Source organism: Conger conger, chromosome 3 (genome assembly GCF_963514075.1).
Source record: "Conger conger chromosome 3, fConCon1.1, whole genome shotgun sequence".
In the NCBI taxonomy this organism is placed as follows: Eukaryota; Metazoa; Chordata; class Actinopteri; order Anguilliformes; family Congridae; genus Conger; species Conger conger.
In genome coordinates, this window is record NC_083762.1 from 42,226,161 (window position 1) to 42,241,716 (window position 15,556).

Below are 15,556 nucleotides of genomic sequence, written 5' to 3' on the forward strand. Positions count from 1 at the left end.
AATATTTTGAGTAATTCTGACTGTTGGAAAACAAACCGCAATGGGTTACCTTTCAGAGGAGACCAGGATTATGCCTGTTGGCAAAAGGGTTCAAGAATAGGAACCATTTTAATGTGGGTATGTCATTTTCAAGCGTGTGTGAAGAAAAGGGGCAATTATTACTATCAATCTACTGTAGGTTCAGCTAATTTCAAAATTTGACAAAATTATTTTTCCTAAAGAGGTTTCTATCCTTCATTCTCAGAAAAGATCAGTTTGGACAGACCATCATCTGCCCGTCAAAACAAAATGGTTTCTTCCAAGTTTAAATCTCAGAGGGATACAAGTTTTCATTTGTATGCCATTAGAAGATAACGTATGCAAATAACCGTTTTAATGTGGAGAATGTCATTTCAGTGGAATTTTGATTGTGGGATCGCTTTACTTTATTACTTTGCTTTATTATGTACCATCACTGCAGAGGTAAGCACACAGAATAAATATTAGGTTACTCTATTTCTCTGCCGGTATTCACATTGTGGAAATGTGGCTCTGCTGTCAGTTCAATTGTATTTACTTTATATCCATCTTCTTATCAATGAGCTTTTAAAAGGCGATTTACATCTCAACGTTGAGTTCATATTTTCGCTGATGGTGTATTTGGTATATTTGAACATATATATTCAGTTGAATGGATTCTTCAGAATTGTGCATTCTTCAGAAACTCTGGCAGAACAGAACAGAACGGGGTGACAAAATTTACTGCTGATAATTTCACCGCCCAAATCCTAACCTCTCTGTGTTGCCACACCAGAGGCTCAAAGTTTTCACACTGTAAATATAAGGCATTCAATCCATCTCAAAAAATTTCAAAAATATTTGCTAGCATAAGCTGTATTTTTTCAGAGGAATTCCATGCACATCAATAATGGATTGTTGGTTGTTTCATAGACAGACAGCTTACAGTGTATTTCAGAACTCACTCACCGTTTCACTTTTTTTCCCACATTTTTAATGTAACAAATTGGATAATCGTGTTTCAAACTTTTTTGCAGTCCCATGCACCATTGTCTACAAATTAATTCATTAATTAACGCTCACCATTTTATTATATATTCATCCATGACACATCTGTTGAGGAATATCTTTGAGAATGAGCAAGAGCATTCATGTATCACAGTACATTGGTACGGTTGGAGTACATGCACTGACTGAATTTTATTAGGAACACTATACTAATACTGTGGCATGGATTCCACAAGATGTTGAACCTCTGATTTCTGCAGATTTGTCAGCTGCACATTCATGCTGCGAATCTCCCGTTCTACCACATCCCAAAGGTGTTCCATTGGATTCAAATCCGGTGACTGGGAAGGCCACTATGTTCATGAAACCAGTTTCAGATGACTTTTGCTTTGTAACATGGTACATTATCATGCTGGAAGTAGCCATTAGAAGATGGCCATGAAGGAATGCACATGGTCAGCAACAATACTCAAATAGGCTGTGGCATTCAAGCAATGATTGATTGGTATTAACAGGCCCAAAGTGTGGCAAGAAAACATTTCCAACACCATTACACCACCACCACCAGCCTGGACTGTTGATACAAGGCAGGTTGGGTCCATGGATTCATGCTATTGGCGCCAAATTCTGATCCTACTGTCTCAGCAGAAATTGAGATTCATCAGACCAGGCTATGCTTTTCAGTTTTGGCGACCCTCTGCCCACTGCAGCCTCAGTTTTCTGTTCTTGGTCAACAATCATGCATGGTCACTGAGATTTCTTTTCCCACATTTTGATCGTTGATGTGAAGATTAACTGAAGCTCCTGAACTGTATCTGTGTGATTTTAAGTATTGCACTGCTGCCACATGATTGGCTGATTAGATATTTGAATGAAGTAGGTGTACAGGTGTTTCTAATAAAGTGCTCTGTGAATGTACACTTTCAGTGTTGACCCTTTAAATAATTGTATCTTCTACCAGATATCTGCTGCACATGCTACACAATACAACACACAATGCCACAGAAGGAATCCTATGAGTGCGCTCCACTACAGATCTCAAGGCTAAAGGAGATATTAGTATGTCAAAAATAATAATACTCTACCATAGAGAAATATTTTAACTTGAGCTTGCATGTGCATGCTTTAAGAGTAATACATTGTGTAACACATTATAGAATAATAATAAGTATAAAATTAGAATTTCACTGCTATCACCATTTTAAATAAAACAATCAGATATATTTTTGGGCAGGCAAGCCCCCCCTCATAGCGACAGGTCTGAGCCTATGTACAGCTGTGAGAAAAACGGGCTGTCGAACTTACTATTATAGCAGTAACACACAAGCAACCCCCACCATCATCAGTGCCTATCTCTGTCAGCTGCGTGGAGTGCTATTTAAGTCTCGTCCTAGCACTGCTTTGGGCTATACAGACGTTTTCGATTCCCGGTCCTTCCCGACCACCACCGCCTCTGCCCGCCCCCCACTCCATGCCTGCCGCCTGTTTCTCCACTTTCTCTCCCCCTCACGGACACTGATGTTTCTCAACTCCTGCTCTCCCACCGCCGTACCACATGTGCCCTCGACCCTATCCCCTCATCTTTCCTTCAGGCAATCACACCAGACACCCTCCCATTTGTCACCTCTCTCGTGGACTCCTCCTTGTCCTCTGGATGTTTCCCTTCATCCTTCTAGAGGGCCCACATCATCCCACTCCTGAAGAAGCCAACGCTGGACCCCTCCATTATACAGAATTACCTTCCGGTATCTCTCCATCCTTTTCAATCCAAATCACTTGAATAAGCTGCCTCAGAACAACTCTCTTCCTTCCTCTCACAGAATAACCTGCTGGACCCCCACCAGTCCGGCTTCAGACCTGGCCACTCGACGGAGACCGCACTCCCCCCGTCAATGAATCCCTTCAGGTTGCACGAGCAGCCTGCCTCTCCTGTCCTGACCCTTCTAGATCTCTCTGCAGCCTTTGTTGTGAGTAGGGGTTGGTTCAACTGTTTCAAAGGGAGGGTAAATTCACACAATATTAAAGTGCAAGGTGATGCCGATGTAAGTGTTGTGATTGAGTTTCCTAAGACAGACATTTGACTAATAACGCTAGATGTGAACCGTATGTAACTGTTCCGACTTACATACAAATTCAACTTTCAGACAGACTGAAAAACGCAACTCGTTTGTAACCTGGGACTCCCTGTAATAACAAGTGTCTAATCAGCCGATCATTGGCCGCAACTAAATGCATAACAGCATGGAGACATGGTCAAGAGGCTCAGTTGTATTTCAGAACAAATGTCAGAACGGGGAAGAAATGTGATCTAATTGATTTTGAGCATGGAATGATCGTTGGTGCCAGACAGGGTGGTTTGAATGTCTCAGGAACTGCTGATCTCCTAGGATTTTCATGCACAACAGTCTCTGGAGTGGTGAATACAGAGAATGTTGCGAAAAACAAAAAACATCCAGCGAGCGGCAGTTCTGTGGGCAAAAACACCTTGTTAATGAGAGAGGTCAGAGGAGAATTGCAGACTGGTTCAAGCCGACAGGAAGGCGACACAAATAAACATGCGTTACAACAGTGGTATGCAGAAGAGCATCTATGTATGAACACACAATACGTCAAACACTTAAAATTGATGGGCTACAGCAGCAGAAGAACAGTAAGTAAAAAATAAGTTGAATAAATGCCTAATAAAGTAGTGTATATAAATGTACTTGTCAAAATATAGTCAGTATATAACCCACACTTCATAGAGTCAAGGGGCAGGATTCAAACCCACTGATAATTCACAGCATTTTTCTTAAAAACCATACCAAAAAGGTATGGAGGGAGACTCCAGTGACCCTGATTAGTCTATTTTTAGTTTTTCTATTTTTTATCTCACACAATTGGTTCTCTATATCTCTCTGTCACACACAGACACACATACACACACATAATTGTTATCTGTGTACTTTTTGTACTGAACGAGTTAACATATATGAAATAACAATAACCTGTTTTATAAAATGGAAAAATAAATCATCTTAAAATATGAAATTCCAGGCCTGCTTGGAACCATACTTCACTCCAGGCTTTTCAGTGCACTTGTCCCTAGTTCTGATTTGCACTTTATTGTACGTTGCTCTGGATAACAACCTCTGCTAAATTACTATAATGTAATGTAATGAAGTGTAAGTGCAACAGTTGAAGTGTCATGTCATGTCATGTCATGTCATGTCAACAGATACCTGAAGAAAATATTCAAAGTGAAAAGTGAGAACAGCACATTTTTGTAAGATAATATATTGACACTGTCCTTATCAAGCAATGACATGCTCTTGTACAATATATATAAAACATAAGGTGCAAATTGCAGGGAAATACAAATACAATTATACTATAAAGGAGTAGCCTAATATCAATAAAGGGGGTATATTAGTAATGATTTTGAAAGTGAAGGGAAAAAAAGCAATAATAAATCAGACTAATGCGTTAAACTTTTGAGCATTTCCATACCATTATACAAGTTCCATCTTGCAGGTCTACAAGATATATTCACAAACTGATGCTATCTCATATGTCCGATAGTATGCATTAAAACCAAAGACGATGATTGGCGATACTTGGTTGTTCCATTATGGAGAATTCGTACGACGTTCCAAAGCAATGACAGAGCCAGTCTTAGGCTGACTTGGCTTTTGAGCCCTCATATTCCAAAGAGAGAGAGAGGGATCATGGAAGAGCGACCCAGTCTAACACAGCCGGCAAGAGTCTTGAGACTCGTCCGCTGACCACCGCCACCTGGCGAATCCAACACGGAATTACAGACAGTGCCTCCTCTTCCGATTCTCCAATGTTCACAGCTCGGCCGGAGCCTACCGTCTTCCCCTTCTATTTCCACCGGATTTTTAACACTCCTAACCACCCCATATCAGGACAAGACCGCGCTAAAGGTAAAGAAAAAGCTTTCAGGAATACTACGAATACAGGGAAAGGGAGAAAACATCGTCCTTTCTTAGTGTTTTCAGCGGCTGTCGCCAAAGAGGGAGCCAGAAACTGACTTCACGCATCAGTTGGTACACCATGCTGATACTGGAGTGTCTCCTACCATAACAAACCTTTTCGTTCTACAAAAGATTTAAAGCTCAGGGCTGCAATATTTACTTCGATCCCAGACCGCAGAAAAATACTTTCAATTTTCAATTCGTCTGTGAAATTGCGGTCAATGTTTAAAGTGAATGAAACATGAAATGTTTTATTTAAAAAACTGGCTACCCCCCTCGCCGCGAAAAGGTGCAATTATGCTTCCCTTGCAGCTCTACTATCTCACAGTCACTCCAATATTTGTACGCTACTGGCGATGTAGCAGTCTGGCTAAACAGTCGTGTGTTTTGTAGCGAGATAGCGCCGTCTCGTTTATGTCTTATAGCTAACTACCTCATGGTTTGATAGGGGGAGACTCATGTTACTTTACTCCGCTATATAGCATGCTAACAATACTACTAGCCAGCAATTTTAAAATTAGCCAGCAGTAGCTAGCTACTACCGTCAGCTCCTTGGCTAGCTTGCCAACTAGCTGGTTAGCTATCAGTATCTGTGTAAGCAGCTACGCTAGCTACCTAGCCTGGTGAAACGGCTTGCCAAAATAATTAACTATACTATACATGTACATAACGTAACTCAGTGACTGTGTAGCACTATAGACTGCTAGCTAGATAAACATTTCCAAGCTGTTGATTTTGAGCTATATCACTATCTGACTAATCTAATCATATAACATGCATGAACAGAGAGCGTAACAAGCGCGTCTGTCGGGAAAAGAAGCGTGTTGTATCGCTTCTTTTCCCGGCTTCACGACAATTTTGTCAAAATAACTAACGTTATTGATGATGGCTGCTCTATTTTGACCCATCTTCTGAAATTCAGAGTTTTAACACCGCGACAAACCAGTTGGCTAACCAATCTCCAGCTGCGTTCTATATGCTATCGTGGATATATCTGGAGTTTCTTCATTTCAAAAGACTAATTCAATGTTGCCGTAACTTGCTACTGTAACGTCACCTGCTGTGGTTCAGTTGCGCATCCTAAACCAGAGTTAACGTTAACCTGTTACTGCAAGAATATCCAAGTTCGGCGTCGGCTGGCAATGCCTATATATAGTTACCCGAAGTGAAAGGTGTTGATCCAGCAGAAGTTCAGAACTTTTTCCACTGCTGTTGAAGGGGGAAAATGTCAAGTGACAGACAACGATCAGATGATGAAAGTCCGAGTACCAGCAGCGGCAGCTCTGATGCAGACCAGAGAGACCCTCCGGTACCCGAACCAGAGGAACAAGAGGAGAGAAAACAGCCTTCAGCGACTCAGCAGCAGAAGAAAAGTACCAAACTGTCCAGCAAAACGACAGCAAAATTGTCCACCAGTGCTAAAAGGTAAAGACACTTAAGATTATTATGAATCATTCTTACTATCCTGTGACAAATATTGATTCTTTTCATGTACTCTCTCTCAAAGTCAGATATTTAAACGGCATCTTAAACTGAAATTACACAGAACCAGGCTCTGTCAAAGTATGGTGCATTGAGTTCCAAGTTCCATGTTCTGAATGCTAAATCATTAATAAAGAGTATAGACTTGTTTCAGTTATTTTACTCAACTAGTCATATTTATCCAAGGATCATTCTTGTCACGAGGAAGGATTTAAACTCACATCATTGCATTTAAAGCACCAGAAGTTGTAATTGAGTCAGTTGTTTTGAAGAATTTACTCACAAAGTGCTGTAGCTGAAAATGTGTATAGTTTTCTGGGTGTGCATATTTGGGGAACTGCAGTTCTGTACACACCTCTTTAATAGGATTAAGAAAGTGTGTGGGTTAGAGAGAGATGGAGAAAGAGATATAAACGTTATGTTCTTGTCTTGAATACAAGTGGGAATCCTGTCCAACCATCCATATTTAATAAATTATTATTATTTTTTCCCTGACAGTGATTTATTTGCCTCGGAACACCCCAATATATTCCCATTCGAGTGGATACGTGTTTGCCGATGGCCTTTTACAATAACGTTTTCTTTAAGGATTTAACGTTACAGTTACCAACGAGATTAACCTAATCGAGAAGGAATGTACAAAAGGCTGCGACAACAATCGGTTCGTATCTGAACATTTTAACTGGGTGGTTTGCTCTATCATGCGAAGAGGCAGACGACTGTATAACCGGTATACAGTATAACCGGTACTGGATAACCACTGGAAAGACCAAGCTTAAAATAACTCATTAAATAAATCATTCCAAATAAAATTATTTAAAGGTTAGGGGTGTATGCTTGCGAGATCAGAAGACGTTCATTTAAAATAAAATGAATAAAACTCCATTCCCTCCCCTGCATATAGCCTAGTTCGTACTCCGGAGCTCCCATTTAAAGCCCATGTCAAACATGCCTGAGCGCCCCTCTCTTCCTCATTTGCATATAAGCTTTAAAAGAAAATCTTTCGCGTTAAAAGTAACAGGAACGCGTTGATCAGCCGCGAAATATAAGCCCAGGGAAGAGAGCTTCACGTCGGCGTTGAGAACGTGGTTCTGGGTTGGAGAACGGGGGAAAACGGGGACTGCAAAGTTTTGCTGTTGTGGGAATCGCGTTATGCCTCCGAGAACAAAGAGGAAGCAGCCATGTTAGCTGTAGCGAAGGGAAAGCCAGCCGTGCATTAAAGGCTGCGCTGGTAGAGGGCAGTGTAATTCCCCGACCGCTTCAAACTCTCGCTTTCCTCATTTTCTCACAGAATTCAGAAGGAGCTAGCTGAAATTACTCTGGATCCCCCACCTAACTGCAGGTATGTGAACTCTTTTGGGGATTTTTTCTCATGTTTGTTGCTGATTGTGCACGAGACCCCCTGACGGCTGGACATGCTTAATGCATGTAAATACTGAGCTTGTGCTGTCATCATTAATCATATTTTTGCTAAATGTTTTCCCTTGGTTTCTTCAAAGCTTGTTCTGAGGGAAAGTGAGCATTTTGGTGATTACTTCTGGTCTCCTATAGTGCGTTAGTGTCGATTTAATAATGCAATAGATGCATTTATACAAGTATCTTTTCTGCTAGTGCTCACAAACATCTCAGCTTTATTTTACGTGTTTAATTGGTGAACACAGACATGCCACAAGGTATTTTTTGTAGATTTCTGACAGCCCTATACAACAATGTTTCGAGAATTGATGTTTGCTTATTGCGATCCATTTATTTTTTCTTGGTGTTGCTGGTCTTTTTTTGTGACCAACTTTATTTGTATTTTGTATATCAATTCAACACAAACATAGCATATAAAACATCACCGCTCCCTCTTCCTACCTTTAGCAGTCTCCCCCTCCCACTGGCTCTGTTATATTCAGCAAGTTGTTTCACATTTATTTGTCATTAATAAAAATATGAGTATCACAAAAAGTATAACCAATTTAAATGGATTCATTTGCGAGGGAGTGGTAGGAGCCTTAGCATTCCTCGACCATAACATTCAGCGGTCACGTGAGTGGTCTTTTATGTTAGGAGGTTGATAATATCTGGCATAGCTGCTTTGTTTGTGGTTGTCTTGTGTATATTGAACTTTATAACTGCAGTGGGTTCATATGCAACTGAATTAAATCAGCCGGCTCAATTCTAGCTGAACTGCCCATTAAGTTTTAAGATCCTAGAGTCCTCTTGACAGGATTGTGACTTGTAATATCTCCATTGGGCAGTGTTAAGTCATTTTTCTAACACTCCTAGAACTTAATTTCAGCTAATAACCTTGCAGTAACAAACAATGAAGTAGTTATAGTTCATATGCTGTTTGTAATAAATCCTCTGTGTGGCATGCTTTCCAAAGTATTTAATAAAGCAATGTATCGTGTCATAGTGCATGTAATCACCAAGCTGAGCATTTCACTTTTTTTCCATTAAGATTTCGCATAAATCGATGTTTATGTAAAAATGTTCATTTTTGGCAGTTGTAGGCTTTCATTTTCATTTAGTAGACCAATATCTTTCATAATGGGTTATTTGTGGAACTTTGGAGTTTGGAGCATATGGTCTTTGTTTGCTTTTCCTGACCTGGGGCTTATGGGGGGAACTCTCGCTGCATTTTGAGTCTTCCATTCTGCTGTTCATGTTAATTATTTCCTGTTAAACAAACTTCTGCACGCACCGGGCTTGACCGAGGCCGGCTTTCCGAAAAAGAGGCACCTTTTGTTGCTTCCAAGGGTGATGGACTTCACATTTAGCTGCTGCCCGCCGTTGCCATAAAACATCAGTGAAATGTGTCCTGAGGTGCTCCACTCAGCACAGGCTTTTACGACCGCTGGCCCTGAGTGTTTCAGAAGTGGACGTGCCTCCTGCTAATGCTGGCGGGGCATGGTTCTTAACAGGGCTGAGCCCCTATTCAGCCTTTGCCTTCAGATCACTGAGCTTGTTAATTCCCCTGCCCGCATCATTGCGTTAAGATCCTGTGGTAACAAGGGTGTTTTCACGTGTTGAAAACTAACGAGGTGATGGACACATTGCAAAATTGCGGTATGGTAGGAATGAACCGGTCGCATGACTGCCTTTAATGGCATACTGTGCGTTTTTAGACCTTGCTGTGGTCCTCCGTTTACACTTAAAGGGTAAGCACCAGATCTTTAAAATGGAATATCTATTTTTTTTAATCTATATTGAAAAACACCCACCAAATGGAAGAAGTTGTCCTATTTTATGATTCACAGTGTTTCAAATGATAATTTTATTGACATAAAGGCAAGAAATAAGTCCTAAAAGATGTCATCGCTTACTCTCTTCGCCCCGCCTCCCATTTTAAGCAAACTTCGGAATGTGCGAAAGTAATTTTCGTGATAATTGAAGGTGCCGTCGTTAGCGCTGTAGCATTGTGATATTAGCGTTGTTTGCTGCGATTGCCGATTGTAACGTTACAAAGGTGCGTTGTATTCGGGGTGCAACAACTCATGCTACAGTGGCACAGCAATGGACAGTTGGCCGGAAAGATGTCATTTGGATGTACTGATGATTTGCGTCCTCAGAGTAGGCGTTGTAAGCTGTCCGCAATACGTGCACATCCAGGCAGAAAGTGGCAAACCCTGGGTGAGCGAAGTGGCTTCTCCAGGACTGTGAAGGGTCTGGTCGTACTCACTGCAGCCGACGTACAAAAGGTTATTTAATTTCTAAACGGTTCATCAATATGGATGCAAATACCCTCAAATTAAAGCCGACAGTCTGCATTTCAACATCATTGTTATTTCATCCTTTCAAACTCAAAACAGCTAGAGTACCAAACTAAAATAACAAAAAATGTGTCACCGTCCAATGAATTAACGCACTCGCTGTGTATTCGTGAAAATATCTGTTTTGCCGACGCAAATTTTGGACGTAGGAATCCTCTGATTCCAATCCATGTAACGTTACCTCTGGCTCAAACCTGAGTGGCTGATGGCTGTCTTTCTGTCAGCAGCGATCATTTTATCAATGTTTTAGCCATACTAACAACAATTCCAGCATAAGTATTGGAAAAACCTCTATAATAACAATAATTGGTCTAATATCTGTGGGGCCATTATGCGGTGCTCACCCTTTAAAGAAGCCTCCACCTTCATTCTCAACCCCACCCATCCACCACCCGTTTCAGAGTGCCATAACATTAGAAACAAATGCTATGACAAAGGCTTTTAATTGCCTTTGGAGTCCGCTATTGGCGTTTGTCAACTTGAGGACCAGAGTTGTGCCAATGAAAGTCAAGGAAGCCATTATGAGGCTAATAAATAAGAAAAAGAAAAAGAAACAATATGCTTACCAAAATAAACAGTCATTAAGACTATTCAAATCCAATGTGAGTACAGAGCCAAAAGAACAGAAATTGTGCCACTTTCCAAATACTTGCACTGTACTGCACTGTATAGGACTCAAGCAGACATATATGCATACATTTCTTGTTGTAACTGAAAGTGAAATCAGCAGCTGAAATGTTTAAAACACTTGGGCCTCTATCTTGGCGCAGAGGGTGGCTGTTGGCATGCAGGTGTTTGTGTCTGCATCTTAACGAGGTGCTATGTGTGCGACAATCTGTGAAAGGTCGCGTGAGAAGTTGCACTGAGTAGTGGAGGTGGAATAAATACACCCACACTGAGTGACAGACACAATCTAAATTTACACTAGACATGATGCCATGTTTTAATTTGACATAAAGTGCCAAGCTGCTTAGTGGCTTCTGTTCTGCAACTGGTTGTGTTATACTGCAGTGTCTGCCTGCCAATCAAGCAGCTGGTGAGCCAAATCTTTTTATCAGCGAGGGAGTCCATGTCATGCACCTTTTGATTGGATAGATTTTAAGTGGTTTCGATCCTGTGTGTGACACTGCTACATCCAATAATGTGGTAAATGAAGTGAAATATGTTGTGTGTTGCCCTTAAGAGCAGCGCAGTTAACCGGGTGGCGGCTCTTCTAAGCGTTATCTACCGATTCATGCTGTTTGTTCTGGAGCCATAGAAGTTTAAATAAAGTAGAAAAAAAAGAAAAGAAAAGGAAAAACCTTTGTTGATCGTACCAATTTCACACAGCTGCTGGCTTAGCCACAAGGATCATAGCACTGTTGTGTTTATGTACCTTCCCCCCTGTAATAAAAGCAAACTAGGAAAAAAAAGAAGAAAAAATTCCCTTGCAAACTCCAAGGCACTGACGGCATGTTAACAAGACGCATTATTTGCAGAGCAGATGCGCCTGACGGGCGAAAACCTTATCCATCCTGCATCTGAACTAAATTACCATTTGCGCTCACTTCCTTAAAAACCAATTTTATAGCCCCGGTATTTTGCAGCCGGAGTGCGGGTAATAGCAGCGAAATCCTCCCGCCATAAAAAGCCACAGTGAATCTCTATTACGCGTCATTATCAGCTTTTCTTTACGGTGAGCCTTGCAGAGGGAGCGCCAGCGGTTTTATAACCCTGCCAGCCAGGTTGTTAAGGCGGCACGGAGATTGTAGACGGGGCTGCACAGCCTTTCAGGATAAAGGCTTCGGCTGTGCTTCAGAGCCACGCCGCAAAAGCTCATGCTCTGCCCGTGGCTGCCCTTCGCATAAAAAGCCACGCCGTCGATTTCTGTGACCATCTCCCAGCTTTTCTACCGCGTCCCGGCCTTTATTCTGCAAGAGCGGTTTTACTGTTTTGTCGCTAGCTCTCTAGGAAGAACGTTTTGAGGAACAGGAAAGTTGCAACGCACCCTACTGCTTTTCCCTACAAGGCCTGTTTCCCCAGCCACACCGCCACTCTCTCAGATATCTACATAGGAAGGAGCCGTGTGCCAGGAGGGTATCCTTCCGTTACCAGGTGATGAGGACTCAGCCTTTTGGTTGTGTTTTTTTTGTTTGTTTGTGGGAGAGGAATGCTTGGTTAGGTTACTGAAATCTTAGTGTCTGGCGTGATTATTTTGGCGTGTTGGACGACCCACAGGGGAGATGCCTGGCTATTTTTCCAGCCAGTTAGTTAGTTAATGTGATTGTTTATTGCGCCCGCCTTGTCCCTTTTGCGGGGGGGGTTGTGTTCCAGATTAAAGTCTGACCTTCGAGGAAGTCGCCTGTTTGCACCAAGCGGTTTAAAATCACAGTTTTGAGGGGTTTAGTCTCCTCGGTATAACTTGCCCGCGTTCGGGAGTGCAAGAGCGTCAGGACGAGCATTTGCAAGCCACACAAAAACGACTAGATGGACAAATGGTTATTTGACGGGAGTTAATGACGTTCGTTATGCATTCAGAACGGGCGCAATGAAAAGGCACAGCCGGGACCCCGAAGCGCATCTCTCTTGATTTATCCTGTTTATGTTCACATTTTTTCCCAGTAATAGAGTTTATGCTTGGTACTTGCGAAGCTGTGAGGTGTTTTAGAGCTAACAGCACCGCTCCTGACAAACCACTCTCTCCTCCGGCTTTTCCTTGCATGGAAAGGGTCTTCGGTGCTCCTCATCTTTGAGCCAGCACATACGTTTGCATGTCGGGTGATCCAACATTGTCAGCATTGAAGTCAGTCGAGGTCTTAAATGCTTGGCAAATTAGCATTTTATTTTCTAAGTTCAAAACTAAACGATAAAAAGCATCATAAAATGGAGAGAAGGCCGTTATGTTTTGTGATCTCAGGCTTTCCATGTTAATCTGAACATAAAATCTGTGCATAAAGCAGCTATGAGGTATATTGATTAAACATTTTTCAATGTATTCACCAAACATGTTCGGTCTAATAAGTAGTCGCCATCAACCCACCGATTTTAAAAATAAATAAATGCCATCCAGCTAACGTTGAAGATGAAGTATGGTCTCATATGCTCCTTCATTTTGAGCTCTTTTGAGCCAGAAGCACATTTCGGGTTTCATATAGCCTAAGATACTGTGTGCTGTGAAGAGGAGATTCACAAGCTTACAGCTTATCTTAAGATATTAATATTATCTTTCTGTCCAATCTTTCAGCTTGATATGCTCATTTAAATCCTGGCACAAGCTGTACTTTTGAGAAGAAAAAGTCAAATGTCTCGTGTCTGAATTGACAAACAACCTGTTGTGACCTCAGATAAAAAAAGAATAGAACATGTTTCCTCATGATAAAGATTAAAATATTATTATTTAAGAAAGAACACAGCCTTTGCCTTCGCAGCTCTGATTACTGGGTGCCACACCAGCACGCCAAGTGTCCTTGCGCTTGATTTTCTTTGATTATCAGAGGGCTGCTTTGTCCTGCCAAATAAATGATATGATAAGCAATGATCTAGCTGTAGTTTTAATAATTTATTATCCCCTTTCTGCTTTAATGCATGGCAGTGATTTCACTGTGCTGGTTTCCTCTGGGGTTTAGCTACTTCAGAATGATGTAATCTTTTTTGGGCTGTTGTTTTTTTGACAATGAGTACTGTAGATGATGACATTTGTCACACTCTTTTTTCTTTTTTAAAGTAGCATGGAATAGCAAATACTTTGCAGTGAGACATTCCTGTTTCCATTTTGTTGAAGTGCTGCTTTTTAATAGGATCTATAATAATATTATAGTGATCACTGTATGTTTGGTTTGGTTGGCACTTCCATCCGTATCATTACATAACATTAATGGCATTTGGCAGACGCTCTTATCCAGAGCGATGTACAGTTGATTAGACTAAGCAGGAGACAATCCTCCCCTGGAGCAATGCAGGGTTAAGGGCCTTGCTCAAGGGCCCAACGGCTGTGCAGATCATATTGTGACTACACTGGGATTAGAACCACCATCCTTGCGGGTCCCAGTCATGCACCTTAACCACTATGCTACAGGCCGCCCTGTAAACCAATCTCAATGCTTCACGTCTACTCCAATGGGCTCGCCAACTACTGATTTTGATATTGCTGTTTCACCATTTGTGTTATGGATACCTTAAAATGTTTTGCATAAAACATTAAGACTTGGGAAAAATATAAATAGTATATATATATATATATATATATATATATATATATATATATATATATATATATATATATATATATATATATTCTTTTTTTTTTTTTTCAATCCAACAAATCTTGACAGGACCACTCATTTTGTGGGCAATTCAGAAATATATGTGCTTTTTTCAAATTATTAAATTTGAATTTGACCTCATAATTTCAGTTTTGACAATAAATTGTCCATAGACTTAACATGGGGGAGACGCATGCTGACATGAATTAGGCTAATTGAACGTTCTGCTATTGAACGGACATGAGAATCACGAGAGACCGTTATGTCCAGTAATCTCTATTGTGGGCAGGCAGTAGATGACATTTAGCACACTAGCAGCAGCCAGCCTGACGGACTCTCTAAAGTGGCAAGTAAGTACTCAATTTATGAAAACTAAGTACAATAAATAATCTGATACAGTAAAGTGAGGGTGGCCAAAAAGTGATAAATAAGTATATTGCCTCTAACTTTAATGTGCAAAATTTCCAAAATACTTTACAGTGCACAACTCTAAGATTGTGGATTCTTTCAGAGGTTTGAATCTTAAACAATCTGCCCAGTGGTGAGCACATGTTGTTTGACGTACAGTAGGCATTCTCCATGGCTGTGGCTGTTGTCAGAGATCTGTGCTCATACCTTGATTGAGAGCAGGCTGATTTTAGCATTAGGGCTGATTGAGGCTTTTGAGGCTTACAGCAAATGCAAACATTTCACTTAAAAGATTGTTTTTTGTGATTAATAGACTCTATATTAGATTAAATACAGGGTTCTCCCTAAAGAATGTAAGAGTGGTGGTGTGCCACTGTGCCCAGAAAAAAGTGTATATTTATGCTGCTGCTCTACCTACTCGCAATCTGGGGAGGGACTCCTGTGAACTACTTTGTCAAGGCTGGAAAATTCGCTTTTTCAGTACCAGACTTTCAGGTTGGCACACTCTGCGAACCAAACAATTGTAAATGCAAAGCAGTTTTATATTTCAAATGTTTTCTGCTGTACTGAAAATGCACTGAACTGTGAAGTCAAAATGGAGGTACGTTCCGAAACAAAATATTGTGAGCTTCTGGGAGAATGTCATTCCCTGGTCCCCTGGTAACATCCCATAGATGGAAAAGGC

At 41.1% G+C, this 15,556-nt stretch overlaps 1 protein-coding gene across 1 annotated transcript in view; it reads left to right on the forward strand.

The window, feature by feature from the left end:
• The first annotated feature begins 4,714 nt into the window (after positions 1 to 4,714).
• LOC133124356 (ubiquitin-conjugating enzyme E2 E3) overlaps positions 4,715 to 15,556 on the forward strand; it is a 47,469-nt gene continuing 36,627 nt past the window's right edge. The window contains exons 1-3 of the mRNA XM_061235492.1: positions 4,715 to 4,931; positions 6,201 to 6,407; positions 7,756 to 7,806. Of these exons, the coding sequence (XP_061091476.1) occupies positions 6,208 to 6,407; positions 7,756 to 7,806 (251 nt within the window). The 5' untranslated portion in view covers positions 4,715 to 4,931; positions 6,201 to 6,207. The remainder of the gene's footprint in view (positions 4,932 to 6,200; positions 6,408 to 7,755; positions 7,807 to 15,556) is intronic.